Source organism: Anomaloglossus baeobatrachus, chromosome 2 (genome assembly GCF_048569485.1).
Source record: "Anomaloglossus baeobatrachus isolate aAnoBae1 chromosome 2, aAnoBae1.hap1, whole genome shotgun sequence".
Lineage (NCBI taxonomy): Eukaryota > Metazoa > Chordata > Amphibia > Anura > Aromobatidae > Anomaloglossus > Anomaloglossus baeobatrachus.
Window position 1 is genome coordinate 752,303,039 of NC_134354.1, and position 25,435 is coordinate 752,328,473.

Consider the following 25,435-nt stretch of genomic DNA (forward strand, 5'->3'; position numbering starts at 1 on the left):
TTGTGTATGTTCGGTCCCGATGGATTCCCACCGGTAACCTGCTCCCCAGCGTGTATATGTGCCGGATGAGTCCTTTTGCCCGCAGGCTCTGGTCCTTGGAACTCTAGCTGTGGCGGTAGCTGTATTTCCTTTTGCTGGTCGGACGGTTGCCTTCAATCGGGTCTTGGCTGTTAGGAAACCCCTGGGGTTCCGGTCACTGATGGATTTGACCTCTAATGGCGACTCCAAGCCTGGTCAGGGTCCGCAGGCCCTGCCTGTGTGTGCTGGCTTCACTTCGCTCCCCGGTTCGGTACCGGCGGGCCACCGCCCGTCCCCGGTCCTACGGTTCCGCGTTGATTCGCCTCTAGGAAATTCTCTGCTCATACGTTTTCTCCACTCAAACGCCCCCTAGTGGTTTACCAGCTAACTACCTTCTCAGGTAGTTTCAGGAATCCTCTCTGTCCCACATTAATGCGCTGTACTGCTATTGTACATCTTAGAGTACAGTGTGACAGTATACTTTTGTACCGTGGTTTGTTTTTCCCGCCTCCTTGAGTTTGTTATTCCTTGTAAATAGTCACCCTGGTTTATCCGTTAATCCGTCTGATCCCATGACTTGATCTGCATAGCAGAGCACCCTTGGTCCATCACTTCAAAGTGTTAGTATGCCTTTCCTGCCGGTGATTCTGTGGCTTCCACTGACGTCATGCTGAGAGAGCAGCATCTTCTCTTCCGCTCGGCTCTATAGACCAGACGTGACTGCCGAGGTCATGCTGATTAACAACCGGCTCCCTGCTACCTTAAGGCCCCGTCACACTAAGCAACATCGCTAGCAACATCGCTGCTAACGAACAACTTTTGTGACGTTGCTAGCGATGTTGCTGTGTGTGACATCCAGCAACAACCTGGCCCCTGCTGTGAGGTCGTTGGTTGTTGCTGAATGTCCTGGGCCATTTTTTAGTTGTTGCTGTCCCGCTGTGAAGCACAGATCGCTGTGTGTGACAGCGAGACAGCAACAACTAAATGTGCAGGCAGCAGGAGCCGGCTTCTGCGGAGGCTGGTAACCAATGTAAACATCGGGTAACCAAGAAGCCCTGTCCTTGGTTACCCGATATTTACCTTTGATACCAGCCTCCGCCGCTCTCACTGCCTGTGCTGCCGGCTCCTGCTCTGTGCACATGTAGCTGCAGCACACATCGGGTTAATTAACCCGATGTGTGCTGTAACTAGGAGAGCAAGGAGCCAGCGCTAAGCATTGTGCCCTGCTCTGTGCACATTTAGCTGCAACACACATCGGGTAATTAACCCGATGTGTGCTGTAACTAGGAGAGCAGGGAGCCAGCGCTCAGTGTGCGCTGCTCCCTGCTCTCTGCACGTGTAGCTCCGTGCGGTGGTAACCAAGGTAAATATCGGGTTGGTTACCCGATATTTACCTTAGTTACCAAGCGCAGCATCTTCCACGCTGCGCTGGGGGCTTGTCACTGGTTGCTGGTGAGCTCACCAGCAACTTGTGTAGCGACGCTCCAGCGATCCCTGCCAGGTCAGGTTGCTGGTGGTGTCGCTGGAGCGTCACAGTGTGACATCTCACCAGCAACCTTTTAGCAACTTACCAGCGATCCCTATCGTTGTTGGGATCGCTGGTAAGTTGCTTAGTGTGACTGGACCTTTACTGCGGGGAGTCGGCTGTTAATCAGCATGACGTCGGCAGTCACCCCCCATCGACAGACTCAAGCATTGAAGGAAAAGCTGCTTTGTGACATGAAGCAGCAGAATTGCCGGCAAAGCGTCTGACTGTTCTGTGCTGGCGCTGGGTAGGACAGGCAGATAATTGGCAACTACCTGCCTGTTAGTTTGTAAACCCAAAAAAAAAAAATCAAATAGTACCAGATAAATGCTTTAAAACATTGCAGCTTTCACATAGCTCATAATCAGCTCACAGTTTCTATTTTTTTAGGCTGCAGACTATTCCCCACAGAATATGAAGCAAATGTGCAAAAACAAATTTTCAAATAACAGAATTTGCTGCACACGTCACCATATTTATTGCAGCATGCCCTTAATTTTACATGGATTGCCCGTATATAGAAGTTTAAACAAAACCTGTCAGGTCCCCTCTGCCCTCCAACCCTGCAGCATTCACATCTGTATACCAAAATTCCCTGCCTAACCAACCCTGTATAGTGCTAGTTACTAAAATCAATGTTTAACGTTTTTCTTTATAAAAGTATGTGGTTCTTATGCTAAATAGGCCTATAACTAGTCAATGGGGAATTGTTTCCCCAGACTAGTTGACCCTTTTTCCATATTATCATGCCCCTGTGGGAATACTAACATAATTTCCAAGAGCCAGCATCACTGCAGCACCTGGAAATCTTTCACATGCGCTCAGCCCATTTCAGCGGCATCAATGCTGCCAGGTGTTGTGCAAGTCCACAATTCTCTTACTGAGATCTTGGCTGATTTTGTTTTGATTTTCCCATGATGCAACATAAAGAAGCAGTGTGTTTCAGGTGTGCCTTAAAATACATCCACAGGTGTGTCTGTAATTAACTCAGATGTTGCCAATAAACCTATCAGATGCTTCCAAAGACATGACAATGTCGCGGGCGGGGAGGAGGGTGTCAGCACTGCGCTCACCCCTCTGCTCGGGTCCGGCTGCTGCTGCTCAGTGGTGGCTCGAGCGGTGGGCCGGATCCCGGGGGTCTCGAGCGGCGCTCCTCACCCGTGAGTGAAAGGGGATTGGGTTTTGGGGTATAGTCTATTGTCCGTGACGCCACCCACGGTTGTGGTGATTTGTTGGCACCACCGCTGCTCTGAATGGGGATCCCGGGAGTGATGGCGTGGAGCAGCAAGTTGTTGTGTTGCCCCTCCGTGGGTAGGGGTTGGTGATCCCGGGGCCCAGTGATGTGGTGGGAGATGCAGGGCTTGGTGGGCGCAGGGACGCGGGGGCAGCGCTGTGCCTTGCGGCACTGTGGTACTCACTCAGCCTGAGACGATGACACAGTTCTCGGTAAAACACACGGCTGGAAAGACGGTTCCCACGGACGGCTGCACTTGCTTTTCCCCAGTAGTTGACGGTGACGGTCCCTTTGTCCTGCACCTAAGATGGTTGTGGTTGCGATGGGTTCCCACCGGTAACCCGCTCCCCGGCTTGGATATGGGCCGGAGGAGCCCTACTTTTTGCCCGCAGGCGCTGGCCCTGAGAAACTGGTGCCCTGGCGGTGGCGGTGTCTCTCCTTTAATGGTTGGACTGTTGCCTTCAATCGGGACTTGGTTGTTTGGAGACAGTCGTCCCCTCCACTGACGGATTTGGCAAATTATGGCGACTCCTAGCCTTGTCGGGATCCGAAAGGCCCCTGCCCTGGTGCTAACTGTTCCTTGTACACTGCTCCAAACCGCCGGGTCACCACCCGTACGTGGTCCTTCCAGTAACCTCCGAGCAGTCACCCCTGCGGACAATCACCGCCGTCTGCTGACCTTGCTGTCTCTCAGCCCGGGGTACACACCCGGACCAAGTTCAGGCTTTACAAACTGTCACTTCCTTCTACTTTCACTTCACTCTCCTAAACTGATCTTAGCTCCACACTCAAGCTCTCCCTGAGCTAACTGCCTGGTTCTTCCCGCCTCCAGAGCTGTGAACTCCTCGGTGGGCGGAGCCAACCGCCTGGCCCACCCCCTGGTGTGGACATCAGCTCCTGGAGGAAGGCAACAAGGATTTTGGGTTAGCTGTGTTGTGCCTAACTGGGGTGTAGGGTGTGGTGGTGTGATGACCTGTGACCCCTGGCTTGCCCAGGGCGTCACAACATCATTATATGGGCTGTCCCATATTGTTTAAAGGCATAGTACTCTAAAGGGTGCTTTACATGCTGCAACATCGCAAGCGATTGCTAGCGATGTTCTGCGCGATAGCTCCCACCCCCGTCGTTCATGTGACATTTGGTGTTCGCTGCCGTAGCGAACATTATCACTACGGCAGTATCACACGCACATACCTTTTCAGCGACGTCGCTGTGACCGCCGAACAATCCCTCCTCCAAGGGGGAGGTGTGTTCGGCGTCATAGCGACGTCACTAAGCGGTCGCCCAATAGCAGAGGAGGGGCGGAGATGAGCGGCCGGAACATCCCGCCCACCTCCTTCCTTCCTCATTGCCGGTGGACGCATGTAATGAGATGTTCGTCGTTCCTGCGGTGTCACACACAGCGATGTGTGCTGCCGCAGGAACGACGAACAACATCGTACCTGCAGCAGCAACGATATTATGAAAAGGAGCGACGTGTCAACGATCAACGATTTTTGACGCTTTTGCAATCGTTGATCGTCGCTTCTTGGTGTCACACGCTGCGATGTCGCTAACGGCGCCGGATGTGCGTCACTAATGACGTGACCCCAACGATATATCGGTAGCGATGTCGCAGCGTGTAAAGCACCCTTTAGTGTATGTAAACTTTGGACTTTGCGCAAAGTAATAAAAATGAATTAAAACATCTTCTCTCTCTCATTCTGCCATAATGTCTGTACAAGCCCCCACCTGATTGTAAAGTGCTGCGAAATACGTTGGCGCTATATAAACTTTATTATTTTTTTTATTATTATTATTATTTGGCAAATATAAATAATTTTGGTTCCTAATTGACCTAAAATGGGAAAGGTTTATTCTAATTTCATATCAGATAGTGAGAAAAACCTGCAGATGTGTCTTTTTAGATAATGTATGTAAACGTCTGATTTCAATTGTATCTCAGGTTTTATGGAGAGCAGAGAAAACAGACTATGGATAAGAAGGAAAGCTCCTGCCCCTTATGGCTCGCTTTGCTCTCTCTCCCTTATCTCAGTGTTAGAGCTATCAGGAGGAAAAAAGAGGTGATTATACACTGGTCATCAGTGGAGAGAGGAGAAAGTATCCAAGGTTTTATCGAATGCAGAGAAAACAGACTACAGATAAGGAGGGACACTTCTGCTCCTGGTGGTTCTCTCTACTCTCCCTCCCTTCATTCACTGTTAAGGGAGGAAGAAGCGATTATACACTGTTCATCAGTGGAGAGAGGAGAAGGTATCTAAGGTTTTTTGGAGAGCAGAGAAAACAAACTATAGATAAGGAGGAAAGCTCCAGATACTGATGGTTCTCTCTGCTCTCCCTCCCTTCTCTCGGTGTAAAGGTCCAGTCACACTAAGCAACTTACCAGCGATCCCAACAACGATAGGGATCGCTGGTAAGTTGCTAAAAGGTTGCTGGTTGCTCTCCTAGTTACAGCACACATCGGGTTAATTACCCGATGTGTGCTGCAGCTACATGTGCACAGAGCAGGAGCCGGCACTGACAGTGAGAGTGGCGGAGGCTGGTAACGAAGGTAAATATCGGGTAACCAGGGACAGGGCTTCTTGGTTACCCGATGTTTACATTGGTTACCAGCCTCCGCAGAAGCCGGCTCCTGCTGCCTGCACATTTAGTTGTTGCTGTCTCGCTGTCACACACAGCGATCTGTGCTTCACAGCGGGACAGCAACAACTAAAAAATGGCCCAGGACATTCAGCAACAACCAACGACCTCACAGCAGGGGCCAGGTTGTTGCTGGATGTCACACACAGCAACATCGCTAGCAACGTCACAAAAGTTGTTCGTTAGCAGCGATGTTGCTAGCGATGTTGCTTAGTGTGACGGGGCCTTTAGAGCTAGTGGCAGGAAGGAAAAGGTGATTATATACTGGTCATCACTGATCAGTGAAGAGAGGCAAAAGTATCTAAGGTTTTATGGAGAGCAGAGAAAACAGACTATAGATAAGGAGGAAAGCTCATGAAGAGAAATTAAGTACAGTTCTGGATCTGTGTTGATACTAGTGAAGACAGCAGCACCCTGACTACACATCTAGCCAATATTACCAGGAAAGAAACTTTTACAAGGGAATAATCTAAAACTTGGATCAGGCTGGAAACTGCAGGTTATAGCAGTCTTCTGGTTTTAGAAAATTCCTTTGCCCTGGTGCAAATTCTGTGTCTTAAACCGATTGCAATATCAAGGTAAAAGATATTAAATTCATTAACCGAGAGAAGCTATTTTACCTAAAAAATTCTTTTTATTTACATATATGCCACAAACAAGGTACACAAATAAAATTATTAAAAATTACTAAGAAGGAAAGGTGGGAAACAGTACACCCTACTCCTCACCCTTCCTGTCATATAGGGGTCGACGTCCTAAGGTTTATTGACGCCCCTATTCCTCGTCGACTGAGGCCCTATAACAACCCTCCACTCACACTAGTAAAGTACCGTGTGCCCTAGTTTAAAGTGGGTAAGGTGAAACACCCAAGGTCAGACCCATATAGATAGTATGTGACATCAATTTAGTCCAGATAATAATTCACTGTCAGTAAATGTCATAAATCATCTATAGGGGGATTATTTACTCAGTCGACTATCAGTCAAGAGTATCAGATCATAAGAACTGCTGTTGCATATGTCCAGGATGCACCCTACGCGTTTCGCCCTCTTATCAAAACACCAGCGCTCATCAGGGGTATAGAACATAGATCCTTGACAATTAAATCACAGCTTCAACCTAGAACAAAAAACATAAATATAATAATCAATACACTGTTACCAACTTGGAAGTCAATAGTTATGTCAAAAAATATATAATGTAATCAAAGAGAGGAACAAGGACAGTACTGACCGGTGATAGTGAGTTACACCAGAATAGTTTTAAATACTGTTAATAATTTGTCCTCCAGAAGTACAGACCAGGAAAATGCATCTATCAATACAAACAATACATGATATATATACAAATACGGATACAGATATGAAGTATCTATTCACTCCAACCCTCCTAGACAAAAGAGGGCTTACATATTAGATAAAGGAAATATATACCTGTTAAAGCAGTCCCGGGTTATAGACATATCCCTCAGCCAATCTGGGAGATCTCCCGAGGTTCAGAACACACCCATATATGCACGTACTGGTCTATGAGAGATCAAGTCAGGACACACAAATCAAATCCCCTCTGTCTGCTTCAACAGTGTTGTGGCGCCCCTGACCTGGTCAGGCACCTTTGAGTACTGCACCCATGCTGGGGACAGTACAATACAGGTAATCCAGAAGGCTGACCGGGGTGTGGAACACAGGCGCATAGTGATCAGGTCTCACACATGTACCCATGAGAGGACCCCTGGGGATCCCAGGAGGGGGAAAAGCCTTCACCTTCACTGGAATAGTGGAGGGGGCCAAAAGCCTCCATCTCCTCTCAAGGGGTGTGGTAAGAGAGTCTGGTTGCTAGGTGGCGTAGGCAAGAACAGGAGAGGAGGGGCAGTGAGCCAGAGCAGTGTAGAGTCCAGGGAGCTCGAGTGAGGAGCAGATCCCTGGGGCTGTGCAGTCTGACAGCGCCCGCGCAGTGGCTACTGACGGGGGAGAACGGTCAACTAGGAGTGCTACCCGAAATCCATCTTCAGCTAGAGAGAGAGCAACGGAGTGGGAAGTAAGGAGACTGCTAGAGAGTACCAGGCCCAAACGGGCGGCAGATCCCGAAGCGGAGATAGATCCAGCTTTCTTTTGCTAAACCTGCCGGTGTGGGGCTCTCAAAGCCCACGCCACAACACTACAAAAGCCGCAGCCACGTAGCCACAGTTAGGGCCCATAGGTCACAGGAGGCAAGCAGCTGGAGTGGCCTGGTCCAGGCGACAAGCAAACGGCAAACGAAGGGGAGAGAGGCTGCAGCATCTTCCCTGGGTGACCCCCATAGGGACTCAAAGTCGGGGTTACCCCAAACCACCAAGGGCTAAGGAAGGCGAGTTAGTAGTCACCCTCACAAGTCAGCCTGAAGGACACCTGGTTCCCACTTGGTTCATCCCAGCTACGCCCGGGTCACTCACCCTGCCATCAACTGTGAGTAAAAACCCTGAAAGACATCCTGCCTGTGTTGAGTCATTCTGCGCCTTGTGGTACTACGCACCTACACCGGGCCCTGGGGCTTGCCTCACTCTCAGGAGGCTATTCCAACTAACTGCACACACCATCAGCCCCAGGCGACCCTCAACCTGCAGTGGCGGTCCCTACTGGCTGCAATACTGAGAGTGGCGTCACGACAAGAAGAAGATCTCCTACCTGTGACCAGATCCAGCTGAGTGGAGTCCCTGAAGGTAATGCACCGACACAACACCTGTGGGGCTTCACATCTGGCGTCACGAACAGGATAAGGACTAGACCTGTTCAGACAGGTGACCATGTGCCTGGGCGGTCCGCTTGAAAAATTGGAAGCGCCGCCATATTGCCACCATGGAAAGCGCGCTGAAAAACAACAGCAGCCCGCGCTGGAAGAAGTTACCGCCCACGAAGAGGTGTGGCTACCCAGAGATCCCCTGCAGAGTTCTGACCTCGCTTGTGAAGAGAGCGGAAGCGTCCAGAGACGGCGGGAAGGAAAGAGAGCCACAAGCCTGCTGCTGCAGAGAGAAGAAATGGAGTCCGGACGTGGATACCCAGAACCAGGCTCTGCTGCCTGGTGGTGCCGGGAGCTTGCTATCTTCTGCGATCAGCTGGAGGCCAGGATTATGCGACAGCTCAGAGAGGAACGCATGGAGCTTCTGGAGATGGCTGCGGCGGTTCGGACCTACGAGGAGGGAGCCGCGCGACGCCTGCCAGATCGAGCGGCGACGACTCAGATCCCGATGGTGCCACCGATGGGTGAGTCCAGAGTTGCCCCGGCCAGCGCAAGTGCTCCGACCCCTGCTGCTACGACCGCGGTCCCAGAAGAGGCGCCTGGCGCAGCGACGCTGAGCGAGGCCGCAGCCACGCTAGGTGCGGCCCGCCTAATCCAGGCCGCCGCAGCGACACCCCGCCTGGCCCGCAAAGGTCCGACTGCCACGGCGATACTCATCCGTGCCGCAGGTGTGACGCTGACCCAGGCTGCCACCCTGCTGAGCCCAGTCCGCCAAGACCCCACCGCAGCAGCGACGCTCGTCCGAGCCGCAAGTGAGATGCTGAACCAGGCCGCAGCCCCGCCAGGTGCGGCCCGTCAAGCCCCGATCACTGCAGCGATGCCCAGCTCCACCTGCACGGACCCCATCGAGGATGCGACGCCAATTCAGACCGCGGCTGCAATGCCCAGTCCGGCCCGCCAAGAACTGGCCGCAACAGCGACGCAGATCCAGGCCGCCGCCACGCCAGGCTCGGCCCGCCAAGACCAGGCCGCCGCCATACAGGGCGCGGCCCGCCAAGACCAGGCCGCCGCCATGCCGGGCGCGGCCCGCCAAGACCAGGCCGCCGCCATACAGGGCGCGGCCCGCCAAGAGATTGCATCACCATTTACCCCGGCCTGCAAGGCCAGAGCAGACACCGCTCCCGAGCCTAAGGAAGTCCCTACTAGGAAATCCCTGATAGGTGAAGACTCCGCATACTGGCAGCTGAAGGCTGACCTGGAGGCCAAGTTCCCACAGGAGATGGTGGACCGATACATGCTCCCTCCGCACACCCCTAAGGCAACCCCTGCAGCAACCACGCTGAAGAGTCCACCGCCTGGGCCAGCTGAGGAACACTCATCCCCGGCGCTGCCACGACCAGAGTGCAGCGAAGAACTAAGGGGGAGAGGAGGGCAAGAAGCTGAGGAGTTGCCCCCGGAGCCAGCAGCAGTGCTAGTCCCAGAGCCGGAGATGCTGCCATATTCCCGCTGGGACGAGGAAGACCTGACACCTCCTGCTGACGAAGAAGACCTGCCCAACCGCCCTACCTGGGAGCCTGTAAGCTGCACTTCGCAGAATCCAGCCCGCAAGACACAGCGCCGCAGCAGAACTCAGTTTTCCCCTGCACCGCCATCCCCAGAGCAGAGAGATGACATCACGGCCAGAGACCTACAAGAAAAAAGGTTCCTGAGAAGAGCCAAAGCACAGGTCCGAGGACCCCTTTGCAGAGGAGTAGTGGAGGACTTCAGCCTAAAGTCAGGATACGGGTTCATCGTAGCACCTGGTATCAAAGAAGGCATTTTTGTTAATAGGAGAGACGTCAGAGCTAATCTGCCCAGAGGACACCCTGGCAGAAACTTAAAGATGGGAGACTCCGTACAGTTCACCATGCACCAAGGAGAAAGAGGGTGGTATGCGCTAGATGTAGTGCCATGTCCCAAAGAAGAAGAAAGAAAAGACAAAAGACCTAATGACGAGACAACTACAGATGAGGAAAAAGGTCAAGAAAGCAACAGGTGCCGCAGCCCTACAGGCCCAAGCCCTGGTGAAGAGGAGTCTGCATAAGTTTAAGTAAAGTGCAGCAAGTTTTGACCAGTTTGGAAAGTTTGCTTTGCAACGTTTTAAAGTTCAAGAATATGCCCACATAAACTATTGTGAGAAATAAACCTTAAGGCTATGAACTGGCTATAGCCACAAACTCTCGCAGTGTAAAAAGTTACACCAAAAGGGCACCACCACCACCAGAGTCAGCCTGTTTAGGGGCTTGGCTCGTCTGCAACCAGGAGGAGCCCGTCCGTATATAGGGCCTTGGCTCACCTGCGACCAGAGAGCATGCCTGTTTATGGGGCCTGGCTCTCCACCACAAAGAGGGTACCTGGTCAGCACCAACTGTGGAGGCCGCCTCTACATCCTGCCAGAAGTGGCTGAAGGCGCGGATCCACCAGGCCAGGTATACCCTGAAACCACCAGCCCATGAAAGCCGCCTCTACATCCTGCCAGAAGTGGCTGAAGTCGCGGCCAACGTGAAAGGGTTTTGGGTGGGTTAACGGACTTGTGGGTGGAGGGTGGTGATGTATGGTACCTGGTGCTTTTAAAAATGTTTTACATGTTTTAATGTTTTATGCATTTTAAAATGTTGTCTTGCAGCCCGAGGACGTGCTGGTGATAACTAAGGGGGAATGTGGCGCCCCTGACCTGGTCAGGCACCACTGAGTACTGCACCCATGCTGGGGACAGTACAATACAGGTAATCCAGAAGGCTGACCGGGGTGTGGAACACAGGCGCATAGTGATCAGGTCTCACACATGTACCCATGAGAGGACCCCTGGGGATCCCAGGAGGGGGAAAAGCCTTCACCTTCACTGGAATAGTGGAGGGGGCCAAAAGCCTCCATCTCCTCTCAAGGGGTGTGGTAAGAGAGTCTGGTTGCTAGGTGGCGTAGGCAAGAACAGGAGAGGAGGGGCAGTGAGCCAGAGCAGTGTAGAGTCCAGGGAGCTCGAGTGAGGAGCAGATCCCTGGGGCTGTGCAGTCTGACAGCGCCCGCGCAGTGGCTACTGACGGGGGAGAACGGTCAACTAGGAGTGCTACCCGAAATCCATCTTCAGCTAGAGAGAGAGCAACGGAGTGGGAAGTAAGGAGACTGCTAGAGAGTACCAGGCCCAAACGGGCGGCAGATCCCGAAGCGGAGATAGATCCAGCTTTCTTTTGCTAAACCTGCCGGTGTGGGGCTCTCAAAGCCCACGCCACAACACTACAAAAGCCGCAGCCACGTAGCCACAGTTAGGGCCCATAGGTCACAGGAGGCAAGCAGCTGGAGTGGCCTGGTCCAGGCGACAAGCAAACGGCAAACGAAGGGGAGAGAGGCTGCAGCATCTTCCCTGGGTGACCCCCATAGGGACTCAAAGTCGGGGTTACCCCAAACCACCAAGGGCTAAGGAAGGCGAGTTAGTAGTCACCCTCACAAGTCAGCCTGAAGGACACCTGGTTCCCACTTGGTTCATCCCAGCTACGCCCGGGTCACTCACCCTGCCATCAACTGTGAGTAAAAACCCTGAAAGACATCCTGCCTGTGTTGAGTCATTCTGCGCCTTGTGGTACTACGCACCTACACCGGGCCCTGGGGCTTGCCTCACTCTCAGGAGGCTATTCCAACTAACTGCACACACCATCAGCCCCAGGCGACCCTCAACCTGCAGTGGCGGTCCCTACTGGCCGCAATACTGAGAGTGGCGTCACGACAAGAAGAAGATCTCCTACCTGTGACCAGATCCAGCTGAGTGGAGTCCCTGAAGGTAATGCACCGACACAACACCTGTGGGGCTTCACATCGTGAGTAAACCATACATCTCAGTACATGAATCCGTACATCCATTAGGGACGTTTTGATAGAAAAATCACCTCAAATGGCTGTCCCTGCCGATTTCACAGGACATAAACAATGTACGTACATGTATACAGGGCCAATACCCAGACAGTACCTGGTCTAGTTAAGGATAGATGTCAGCACTTTTAAAGATTCATCCCGTGCCACAGGCTCAATCACGTAATAATGGTACAAATGTCCTCAGGAAAAGCCAGTCTTCCCTTCAAAAACATATATATATATATACATGGCGTAAGAATGAACAGATAAACACGCCCCACAAAAGGCTATATGGACCTTAGGAGGTGCCGCACATACCTCAAAAAATCCGGGTCCCGGTCTAGGCAACACCTCTATTAGTGCCTAAATAGAAGGGGATATAACCCAACTCAGTCCCATTATACAGCCACTAAAGATCATATACACCATAAGCTCACAGCATAGCAAAGAATTGTTTCAGACAAGGCAAAATGGAATTACCTGGACGAGCAGTGTCATCTGGGTAGCGATGTGTATCCAGTACGGGTGTGCTAAAACATAGCAATCTTAGCCGACTTTTAAACCCCATATTCCGCGCCAAAACACAGCTGATCCGCCGCTCCCGTAACGTCACTTCCGGGATGTGCAGCATAAAACATCATCCCACCGGGTCTGGGACTGCAGTGAATAGTTCCGTATACCCGGACGTTCCTAGCACATCGCGCATGCGCAAAAGACCCGCGCATGCGCACATTATCAACATTACCACTTAGAAAAAAGGAGCTTCGCCGCAATCGCGCATGCGTGGATTAATCACCGCACGAGCTTATTATACTCCCGAGGGTGAGACCGTCAGGTGGATCTCACACAACCGCCACAATTTTGTAATAACCAAAAGCACGAATACCCGAAATGGGGAAATTATTTGTATCCCAAAAGGACCCGATAGGTCCCGCCATGTCAAAAACAATAATGTACTGATGATACATATATGATTTAGAGAAGTTAAAAAGAAGGGGGGGGGGGTGGGGGGGGTATGTCCATTCAAAACCATCCCTCACGAAAGTAACAGTGTTCACAATTAAAAGCAACATAAGGCAGTCACAGATAAAACACTGGCTACCTGATTGTGTCATATCCTAAAGCAACAATAATAATGCCCAATATCCAGGATTAATAGGTGGGCATAAATTTATTGTTCATTCTTACGCCATGTATATATATATGTTTTTGAAGGGAAGACTGGCTTTTCCTGAGGACATTTGTACCATTATTACGTGATTGAGCCTGTGGCACGGGATGAATCTTTAAAAGTGCTGACATCTATCCTTAACTAGACCAGGTACTGTCTGGGTATTGACATGTACGTACATTGTTTATGTCCTGTGAATTCGGCAGGGACAGCCATTTGAGGTGATTTTTCTATCAAAACGTCCCTAATGGATGTACGGATTCATGTACTGAGATGTATGGTTTACTCACACTGTTGAAGCAGACAGAGGGGATTTGATTTGTGTGTCCTGACTTGATCTCTCATAGACCAGTACGTGCATATATGGGTGTGTTCTGAACCTCGGGAGATCTCCCAGATTGGCTGAGGGATATGTCTATAACCCGGGACTGCTTTAACAGGTATATATTTCCTTTATCTAATATGTAAGCCCTCTTTTGTCTAGGAGGGTTGGAGTGAATAGATACTTCATATCTGTATCCGTATTTGTATATATATCATGTATTGTTTGTATTGATAGATACAAGTAAAATATATCTTTGTACCGTGTTAGCCAGTAGAGATAAAAAAATTGTTTAAAAGAACAGAGAGTCCTCAGTGGTTGATACCTTTTAATGGCTAACTGAAAAGATGGTAATAATTGCAATAATAATTGGCCAAACATTTTTGTAACCCAGACCACAGCATCATGGACATGAAATTGCTGGTATTGAAAGGAAACTTCAAGTCCCAGAGAGACAGGAGACTATGGGAGTACAAACTTATGATGACCTTTGACACATTCAGAGAAGGAATGAATGTGTCTCATGGATTCATGTCTTTTTACATCAGTTAAAAGATGTGCTCCTCTGACCATCCGAGCATGTCACAGCCCTGGACCAGACCCTTATCAAAGGACAATAAAACTTTCACACTGAACTGCAGCAGTATTTATGGCTAGAACAGCTTGTCCCCCTGCCATAGAGATAGTTCTGTTTCATATAACTTGTCCTTTTTTTTTTCCTTTTTTTTTTTTTTTTTTTTTTTACTGCACTATTCTAAGTCCTGTTGTGTATAAATACGTGACTCTTCAGATTTTGTGTTATACCATGCCTGATGAAGAGACCTGAGTAGTCTCGAAAGCTTGCAATTATTACCATCTTTTCAGTTAGCCATTAAAAGGTATCAACCACTGAGGACTCTCTGTTCTTCTAAACAATTTTTGTATTGATAGATGCATTTTCCTGGTCTGTACTTCTGGAGGACAAATTATTAACAGTATTTAAAACTATTCTGGTGTAACTCACTATCACCGGTCAGTACTGTCCTTGTTCCTCTCTTTGATTACATTATATATTTTTTGACATAACTATTGACTTCCAAGTTGGTAACAGTGTATTGATTATTATATTTATGTTTTTTGTTCTAGGTTGAAGCTGTGATTTAATTGTCAAGGATCTATGTTCTATACCCCTGATGAGCCCTGGTGTTTTGATAAGAGGGCGAAACGCGTAGGGTGCATCCTGGACATATGCAACAGCAGTTCTTATGATCTGATACTCTTGACTGATAGTCGACTGAGTAAATAATCCCCCTATAGATGATTTATGACATTTACTGACAGTGAATTATTATCTGGACTAAATTGATGTCACATACTATCTATATGGGTCTGACCTTGGGTGTTTCACCTTACCCACTTTAAACTAGGGCACACGGTACTTTACTAGTGTGAGTGGAGGGTTGTTATAGGGCCTCAGTCGACGAGGAATAGGGGCGTCAATAAACCTTAGGACGTCGACCCCTATATGACAGGAAGGGTGAGGAGTAGGGTGTACTGTTTCCCACCTTTCCTTCTTAGTAATTTTTAATAATTTTATTTGTGTACCTTGTTTGTGGCATATATGTAAATAAAAAGAATTTTTTAGGTAAAATAGCTTCTCTCGGTTAGCAAATTCTGTGTCTCCAGTGCTGCTCCCGATATTTGTTATTATCTGTGGTGCTGCCGCCAATAGGCAAGCACCGCATCTCTGCCCTAGTTGACGGCATGAGCCACTCGGAACCGCCAAGCTTAGTGACTTGCTGCAGCGCTATCGACATGATGTGAGTGCTGCAGAAAATAGCAGACACCGGGAGCAGAGGCAGAGACTCACTGCTGGACCTGGGGAGGTAAGAAAAGTTTGTGTATTTTCAATAAATAAAAAAAACCTTTTCCTTGGCAGCAGGATTTTCTAAAAGCAGAAAAAAAACCCCTTTAATTTATATTTTAACTACTAGCTGTAGTACCTGGCATTGCCCGTGATAGTAATTAAGTCTCTCTCTCTCTCCCTCTCTCTGTCTCTCTCCCACTCCGCCACTCTCCCACTCCGCCACTCTCCCACTCCGCCACTCTCCCACTCCGCCACTCTCCCACTCCGCCACTCTCCCACTCCGCCACTCTCCCACTCCGCCACTCTCCCACTCCGCCACTCTCCCACTCCGCCACTCTCCCACTCCGCCACTCTCCCACTCCGCCACTCTCCCACTCCGCCACTCTCCCACTCCGCCACTCTCCCACTCCGCCACTCTCCCACTCCGCCACTCTCCCACTCTCCCACTCCGCCACTCTCCCACTCCGCCACTCTCCCACTCCGCCAATCTCCCTTTCTCCCACTCTCCCACTCTCCGTCTCGCCAACTCTTCCTCTCTCTCTTTCTTTCTTTCTCTTACACTCTTCCTCTCTCTGTCTCTTTCTCTCTCTCTTCCACCCTCCCTCTTTCTCTTTCTCCCACTCTCTCTCTCTCTCCTCAAATTCAAATTTTTCAAATTCAAACTCAAATATGCTTTATTGGCAGGACCAAAATACAATTAGTGTTGCCAAAGCAAGAGAAATACAGTAAGTGTGGTGGAAGGGGATCAGGGTTATGGGGAGTTGGGGGCACAAATTGGGCTCTGAAAGTCCTTTTAGGGGCCTTATGTTCCCCTCAGCTTATGACATGTGGTGACATATTGGGCGGCGATCTCCACCATTGATTCCTCTTCCCCCAGTAGGATGCAGAGTTTCATCTCCTCGTCCATGGATGGAAAGTCCGGGGTATGAGCGGTAAATTTCTGGAAGTGGGAGGCCCTCACTGCTGAGTATTTGTCACAGTGCAGCAGGAAGTGCGCCTCGTCCTCCAGAGCCCCCTGCTGGCAGTGCTGGCACAGTCTGTTCTCCCGCGGCTTGTATGTCTGTCGGTGCCGCCCTGTTTCCACCTCTAGGCTGTGGGCACTCAGTCTGTACAGGCTCAGGGTCTGCCTGTCTTTGGGGTGGCGTAACCTTTCCAGGTATGGAGCCAGAGTGTAGTCCCTCCGCAGTGACCGGTAGATGGTGAGTTTCTGGGAGTTCTCTAATTCACTCTTCCAGTCCTCTATGTATTGCATCTTGCAGCTCTCTGAGATCTCTTTTATTTGGGCTTTTGTCAGGGTGTGTTGCTGACTTTGGATGTGTGACGCCCTGGACTAGCCAGGTTGTCACAGGTAGGCCCTTACACAAACACCTTGTCCCCCCCCCTTAATAAGGTGACAGCAGCCAACCTACAAAACCCTTGTCACCGCTCTCAGGGTTCAATGGGCACACCAGGGGGGCGGGGCCAGGTGGTTTGCCACGCTCACCGAGGAGTCCAGAGGACCTGAAACAGGAAACAAACAGTCAGTTCCCAGTGGGGAGCACAGTGTTTAGTAGTCAGTTCAAGTTTAGTCTGGACAGTGAAGTGGAGAGTCAAGTTCAAGTGCAGCAGGCCTGAGGTGTCAAACTTGCAGCATCAACACTGACCGGTGCCGGGGTCGTAGCCCTGGTACCGTGGCAAGGAGGCAGACGGTGGTAGCTGCCTGCAGGAGCTGGGATTACAGCCAGTGGAACCGTAAGGGACCGGGACCGGGTAGTGGCCCGCCGGTACCGAACCGGGGAACCGATTGGAAACCGGAGCACCAGGAGGGGTACTCAGACCCAGTACGAGGCCCAGAAACAACTGGACCGAGTAAAATCAACTGATTGAGGACTGGACTTTAGGCCCTTTCCCACCTAAGACCCAACTGAAGACAACAGCCCAACGATAGGGGTAGAAAGCCACCGCCCAGGCATCGAGAACCCATGGGCCAATGTCTGCGGGCACACGGGCTCTACTGGCATACATCAGGCTGGGGAGCAGAATACCGTTGCTCAGGCATAGGAGTCATCATTCTCTACAAAAGTGAGGTGCAGGAGAAAGGCGGAAACCACCAACCTGAAAAGGGGAAAAGCGCAGCCGGCTGCGGGCACCGTCCACCAACTTGTTTGGTTTACCAGCGACTCCAGCGTGTTTGTAATAGTGAGTACAACTGTGCCTTCGGGCCACGCGCCGTGCCGCACCACACCAGCACGCATCATCCATTACCCCGCCTCAGCACCTCCCTCGGGCCCCCGGGACCATCATCCCACCTACCCACGGAGGGGGTCAACACCAAGCTGCGCAACACCGCCCCCGGGAGCCTAGTCAACGGCAGCGGTGGTGTCCATCCATTCACCACAACCCGTGGGTGGCGTCACGAACTTAATCCCCGAACAACCGCGGCCCTGGCCGTGGACCTCTCCACCAAACACCACCCCTGGCGTAGCGCCAGCAACTCCCTTTCAGAGCGATTTGACCCCCGGGTCCGTGAGGAGCTCGAGTACACGGTATATATATATATACGGTACATCTAATATATAAAGCTGAATGTGTGTGTATGTGTGTGTGTATGTGTGTGTGTGTGTATGTCCGGGATTGGCATCCGCACCGTCGCAGCTGCAGCCACAAAATTTTGCACACTCACACGTATGGACCCCGAGAGCGTCATAGGCTATGTTTCGAGGCGAAATTTTAACCCCGCGCTTTACAGTTATTCGCCAAAAAAACCTGCCTCCATTAAAGCGAATGGAGCTGGGAGCCACAGTGCAGCCAGAACTTCAGAAGAATGCGCAGCCACGCCCTTATATGGAATGTTGGTGTGTCACAATGCAGCCAGGGAAAGAGACAGACACAGACCGGGAAAGAGGCAGACACAAAGAGACAGACACAGACAAAGAGACAGACTGACAGGGAAAGAGACAGACAGGGAAAGAGAGGGAAAGTGACAGACAGGGAAAGTGACAGACAGGGAAAGTGACAGACAGGGAAAGAGATTGAGACAGACGGAGAAAGAGGTTGACAGGGAAAGAGACAGACAGACAAAGAGATAGAGAGAGACAGAGAGATATATACAGAGGGGGAGACAGAGAATGGGAGAGACAGTTACTATCCCGGGCAGCGCCGGGTGCTATGTTGTGAGGCGAAATTTTAACCCTGCACGTGCCAATTTACCAATCAATTTTGCCCCTATCTACATAATGGGGAAAAAGTGAAACGAAAAGTGTTGGGGGCAAATTGACAGCTGCCAGATGTGAACAAGGGGCACTTAAAGAATTAGAGCGATGGCGCCAAAGAGTATATATCGTACAGTTGCTAAGGTGGGGCCCCGACATGGGATACTCACCACACTCGGGGATATGAACACACACACAAAATGCACCACACACTACCACGTGCTTGAACACATATACCACCCTCAGCACACATCTCACCACACATACACCAACCTCGCCACATAATCGCCCTAAACACACACAAGTCTGGTATTATCCTTCAAAAATAAAAATCTGATTAATAAGCAGCCAAACTACAAGCACAACAAATGTACCATATAGGAAATACGGCAGCTGTCAGTCACATGACCTGTCTATATGTGTATGTGTGAGCTAATATATACTGTCAGGGGGAGGGCTTTCTGTTGCCTGGAGATTTATCAGGCTGCCAATAGCAACCAATCACAGCTTAGCTTCTATTTTGCTACAGTTAATTAATCTGAGCTATTTCTATCTATTTGATTTGTTAATACATTCTATTTTGTTAACAAAAGTTATTAACCCGGGCGAAGCCGGGTAGTACAGCTAGTATATATATATATATATATATACAGTCATATGAAAAAGTTTGGGCACCCCTATTAATGTTAACCTTTTTTCTTTATAACAATTTTGGTTTTTGCAGCAGCTATTTCAGTTTCATATATCTAATAACTGATGGACTGAGTAATATTTCTGGATTGAAATGAGGTTTATTGTACTAACAGAAAATGTGCAATCCGCATTTAAACAAAATTTGACCGGTGCAAAAGTATGGGCACCCTTATCAATTTCTTGATTTGAACACTCCTAACTACTTTTTACTGACTTACTAAAGCACTAAATTAGTTCTGTAACCTCATTGAGCTTTGAACTTCATAGGCAGGTGTATCCAATCATGAGAAAAGGTATTTAAGGTGGCCACTTGCAAGTTGTTCTCCTATTTGAATCTCATATGAAGAGTGGCATCATGGGCTCCTCAAAACAACTCTCAAATGATCTGAAAACAAAGGATTATTCAGCATAGTTGTTCAGGGGAAGGATACAAAAAGTTGTCTCAGAGATTTAAACTGTCAGTTTCCACTGTGAGGGACATAGTAAGGAAATGGAAGAACACAGGTATACTTCTTGTTAAGCTCAGAAGTGGCAGGCCAAGAAAAATATCAGAAAGGCAGAGAAGAAGAATGGTGAGAACAGTCAAGGACAATCCACAGACCACCTCCAAAGACCTGCAGCTTCATCTTGCTGCAGATGGTGTCAATGTGCATCGGTCAACAATAGAGCGCACGTTGCACAAGGAGAAGCTGTATGGGAGAGTGATGCAAAAGAAGCCGTTTCTGCAAGCACGCCACAAACAGTCGCCTGAGGTATGCAAAAGCACATTTGGACAAGCCAGTTACATTTTGGAAGAAGGTCCTGTGGACTGATGAAACAAAGATTGAGTTGTTTGGTCAAACAAAAAGGCGTTATGCATGGAGGCAAAAAACACAGCATTCCAAGAAAAGCACTTGCTACCCACAGTAAAATTTGGTGGAGGTTCCATCATGCTTTGGGGCTGTGTGGCCAATGCCGGCACCGGGAATCTTGTTAAAGTTGAGGGTCGCATGGATTCAACTCAGTATCAGCAGATTCTTGACAATAATGTGCAAGAATCAGTGATGAAGTTGAAGTTACGCAGGGGATGGATATTTCAGCAAGACAATGATCCAAATCACCGCTCCAAATCTACTCAGGCATTCATGCAGAGGAACAATTACAATGGTCTGGAATGGCCATCCCAGTCCCCAGACCTGAATATCATTGAAAATCTGTGGGATGATTTGAAGCGTGCTGTCCATGCTCGGCGACCATCAAACTTAACTGAACTGGAATTGTTTTGTAAACAGGAATGGTCAAATATACCTTCATCCAGGATCCAGGAACTCATTACAAGCTACAGGAAGCGACTAGAGGCTGTTATTTTTGCAAAAGGAGGATCTACAAAATATTAATGTCACTTTTATGTTGAGGTGCCCATACTTTTGCACCGGTCAAATTTAGTTTAAATGCGGATTGCACATTTTCTGTTAGTACAATAACCCTCATTTCAATGCAGAAATATTACTCAGTCCATCAGTTATTAGATATATGAAGCTGAAATAGCTGCTGCAAAAACCCAAATTGTTATAAAGAAAAAAGGTTAACAACCCAAACTGCCCAAACTTTTTCATATGACTGTATATATATATATATATATATATATATATATATATTACATAGGCTGTGCACTCCTTCCCTGTGGCTCTGAAAATAATACATCCCTGATTGGCGGCTTTCTGTATATACATAAATTTTTTAGAGCAGCACCGAGAGATTACTGTTGGAGAAATGTCAGTTTCTGACGGAAACGTCCTGTGTTATTGGACGTTAAAGAAAGACAAACCTGAAGAAAAATGGAGTGCTGCCTTCTGATTTTTTTAATATATCTATATATATAATTTCCTTATTCTGTCTGTCTGTCTGTCTTGCTCCAAAATTGTGTCACGTGACAGTGTCACCTTAAGTGTCATAAAAGTGACACCTGTCGTATTGGCCGCTGGGCTCGGCCTGGCCCCGCCCCCCCACGGATTGGCCGCTTGCCTCGGCCTGGCCCCGCCCCTTGCATGGATTAGCCGCTCTGGGCTCGGCCTGGCTCCGCCCCCCACGGATTGGCCGCTCGCCCTGGCCTAGCCCCGCCCCTCACATGGATTAGCCGCTCGCCCCGGACCTCTGCACGCATCGCCCGCTCCAGCGTACACCGGCTCCCGGTACACATGTGCAGGGAGCCGGCATACGCTGACGCCTCGCCCGCTCAGCCCCGCTCCAGCATACACCGGCTCCCGGTACACATGTGCAGGGAGCCGGTATACGCTGCGGTCAATAATGAAGTGTCATGCAGCGGTGAAAGAGTTAAAGACACTGCAAGACACTTCATTATAGGCAGCGGGCACCCCCAGAAGAGAGAAGACAGAAGAAAGAAGACCCCGCAGTCATACTCACCAGACGCCGACCGGGAGCAGGTAAGCGCATCAAGGTCCTGCAGCGGCGGAACACACACACACACACACGCACACACACAAATAAGAACAGACACACACACATCAGATCACATTCACTCACTTACACACACCTCACACACACATCAGATCGCATCCACACACAACAACATCCAGTAATATCGCTTACTTCTCGGCGGCGATACTGTGCGTGCAGTGACCTTCCAGGACCTGCCGGAGGATCATATGGCTGGAAGCATGTGGTATCTCCGGATGTTGTGATATCGTCAGTGTGTGTGTGTGCGTGTATACGATCGGGTGTGTACGTGTATGCGATCGGGTTTGTGCGTGTATGCGATCGGGTGTGTGCGTGTATGCGATCGGGTGTGTGCGTGTGTTCTGATGTGTGAGTGTATGCGATCGGATCTGTGAGTGTCGGCAGAGGAGCATGGCGTGCAGCACAGCTGTTGGGACCGCCCACCGGAGGGCACAGGGAGAAGTGGGGTGTGAGTGTATGCGATCAGATGTATGCGTGTATACTGTCTGATGTGTGACTGTGGAGCACGATGGGGAGTGCGCAGCATGGGGAATGGAGCATGATGGGGGGTGCACAGCATGGGGGATGGAGCACGATGGGGGGTTCGCAGCATGGGGGATGGAGCACGATGTGGGGTGCGCAGCATGGGGGATGGAGCACGATGGGGGGTGCGCAGCATGGGGGATGGAGCACGATGGGGGTGCGCCGTATGGGGGATGGAGCACAATGGGGGGTGCGCAGCATGGGGGATGGAGCCCGATGGGGGTGCACACCTCCCCCAAAACGCACACACAGCGCCACACGCGCACCGCACAACACACCACACACACACTGGGAACCACAAATACCGCCCTACACAGACAACGCCGCACACACACAACACCCAACACACAAATACCGTGGCATACACAAATATACACACATACCGCGCAACACACACACTGCACAAAACATACCTCCCCCCAAAACACACACACGCACTCCACAAACAACGCAACACACAAACAACACCGCTCTCACACACCCCCACACCCAGACAACACCAAGAACATTTACAGCGCCCTACACAAACACTTGGTAACTACACACAACAACATCGATATATATAACAAAAATCATACATTAACTACACAATAAATTCTAGAATACCCGATGCGTTATAATCGGGCCACCTTCTAGTATATATATGTATGTAAAAAAGAAATATATATCTATATTGTAATTTTATATATATATATATATATATATATATATATATATATATATATATAAAAAAAGCTGAATGTGTGTGTGTATGTGTGTCTGGGATTGGCATCTGCACCGTCACAGCTACAGCCACAAAATTTTGCACACTCACACGTCTGGACCCCGAGAGCATCATAGGCTATGTTGTGACACAACCCCGCGCGTTCCAATTAACCAATCAATTTTGCCCCTATCTACATAATGGAGAAAAAGTGAAACGAAAAGTGTATCCGCACCGTCGCATTTACAATCACAAAATTTTGCACAGACACCCCATGTGACCCAGGGAACGTCGTAGACTATGTTTTGACAGGAAAATGTAACCCAGTGCTTTACAGTTACTCTCCAAAAAACATGCCTCCATTAAAGTAAATAGAGCCTGGAACTACAGGTTATTAGTAGGAGCTGTGATTGGTTGCTACAGGAACAAAAGACATTCATAGTATAAGAAGCTTATATGTGAGGTAATAAGATGTCGGTGGGGAGACGGATAGAGCGAGACAGACAGAGACAGACAGAGAGACAGACAGACAGAGAGACAGACAGAGACAGACAGGGAAAGAGAGAGATAGAGACAGACAGGGAAAGAGAGATAGAGACAGACAGGGAAAGAGAGACAGAGACAAACGGTGAAAGAGACAGACAGAGACAGACGGTGAAAGAGATAGACATAGACAGACGGGGAAAGAGACAGACAGAGACAGACGGGGAAAGAGACAGACAGAGACAGACGGGGAAAGAGAGAGACCTGGAAAGAGACTGACCTGGAAAGAGACTGACCTGGAAAAAGACAGATGGGGAAAGAGACAGACAGACATGCAGACAGGGACAGAGACAGGCAGACAGGGAAGGAGGAGACAACCAGAGAGACAGACAAAGATAGATGGGGAAAGACACAGACCTTGATAGAGACAGACGGGGAAAGAGATAAAGAAATAGAGACAGACAAAGAAAGAGACAGGCGGACAGGGAAAGCGCCAGACAGGAAAAGACACAGACAAAGAGACGGGGAGACAGACGGGGAAAGAGACAGACCTAGAAAGAGACAGATGGGGGAAAAAACAGAGAGATAGAGACAGACAATATCTGGAATATCTGTGGTGTTGAAATATATGTTGTGAAATGCTTCTATTAGCTTAGTTTTTGCCTTTTAATAATTACATTTCTACTTCTTATGTGGTTTTTGTGTGTAGAATAAATGTTGTTAACAACAGTTATTAACCCGGGCGAAGCCGGGTAGTACAGCCAGTATATATATATATATATATATATATATATATATATATATATATATACATATACACACTTATACTATTATTTTCTATTTGTAATCAATTTAGAAAAATAAACAAAAAAAGCACCAAAAAGGAAGCAAAAAAATAACACATTGTCCATGCATGTTCCGCTTGTAAGATAGTGAAAATGCCCTGAATCAAGCAGTTGACTGACCTTGTATCCCATGACATCGGACTCGTTTGCAAATGATCTGACTGCCTCCCAGCCCAGGGACACATGGGAACCGTTCCGTATCCATTTGACAGTGCTCGGAGCTTGGCTGGGAGCTGGAGAGGGAAGGAGAAAAATAATCAGAATCTCTTTTATATACAAATGAAATGTAAATATAAGTATTCCAATCCCCATCCGTAGAATTGCTCTCTATACAGTCGTCCTGCTCACACAGCTGGAGGCTGATAAACCATTCCTGCTCCAGCGATGTCATTTTAATAACTACTCTACTTGACTGAACTTATACTTAGCGTATAAAGCCGAATTCTTTTATCTGTCTGCTGTGTCACAAAAGCTTAGCCCTGTTTGGTGGGAATGAAATATCAATATGTTCGGAATTGAATATTTCCAGGAACAATTTTACAGTTCTGAGGGATATTACAAAAACACCGAAGGTAGAAAAGCAAATTGCTAAAACTTTTTTTTTTTTTTTTAAATATTTTCTTTAATTTACTATTTCTTAGAACACATTACATTTTTTAAATTGAATTTGTATAATTTCACAAATTGGAGAATCTGACATTGTAGTAAATATTATTAAGGCCACCTTCACACTTTCGTGTCTCCGGTACGTGTGACATCCATTTTCACACGTATTGTAGACACGGACACATATACCAATTAAAATCAATGGGTTTTCTCACGTCTGTGTTTTCAGAAGGACCGAGTGCCCATTCTCCAAACGACAACATGTCCGTTTTATGCCATGGGTGTCACACGGACCGCACACTAATGTGATCCATGTGACATCAGTGTGACATGTACCGGAGAAAACATAGGTCACATAAAAATAAAGAATTTTTATACTGTCCTGTCTCCGGCGCTGCTGTTACTTCCGGGCACGCTCATTATGCTCATGAATATTCACTGCACTCACCGCAGACCCAGAAGTAACAGCAGTGCAGGAGACAGTTAAGTATACTACTCTGTCACTGCTGTTGCTTCTGGGCCCGCTCTTTATGCTCATGAATATTTACTGCACTGACTGCAGACCCAGAAGTAACAGCAGCA

General features: G+C 48.9%; 1 protein-coding gene across 2 annotated transcripts in view; it reads right to left on the reverse strand.

Moving 5' to 3' along the window:
- CNTN5 (contactin 5) overlaps nt 1-25,435 on the reverse strand; it is a 2,293,676-nt gene that overhangs the window by 24,394 nt on the left and 2,243,847 nt on the right. For both annotated transcript variants that reach the window (XM_075337481.1, XM_075337482.1), the window contains one exon: nt 24,368-24,480. In XM_075337481.1, the coding sequence (XP_075193596.1) occupies nt 24,368-24,480 (113 nt within the window). The remainder of the gene's footprint in view (nt 1-24,367; nt 24,481-25,435) is intronic.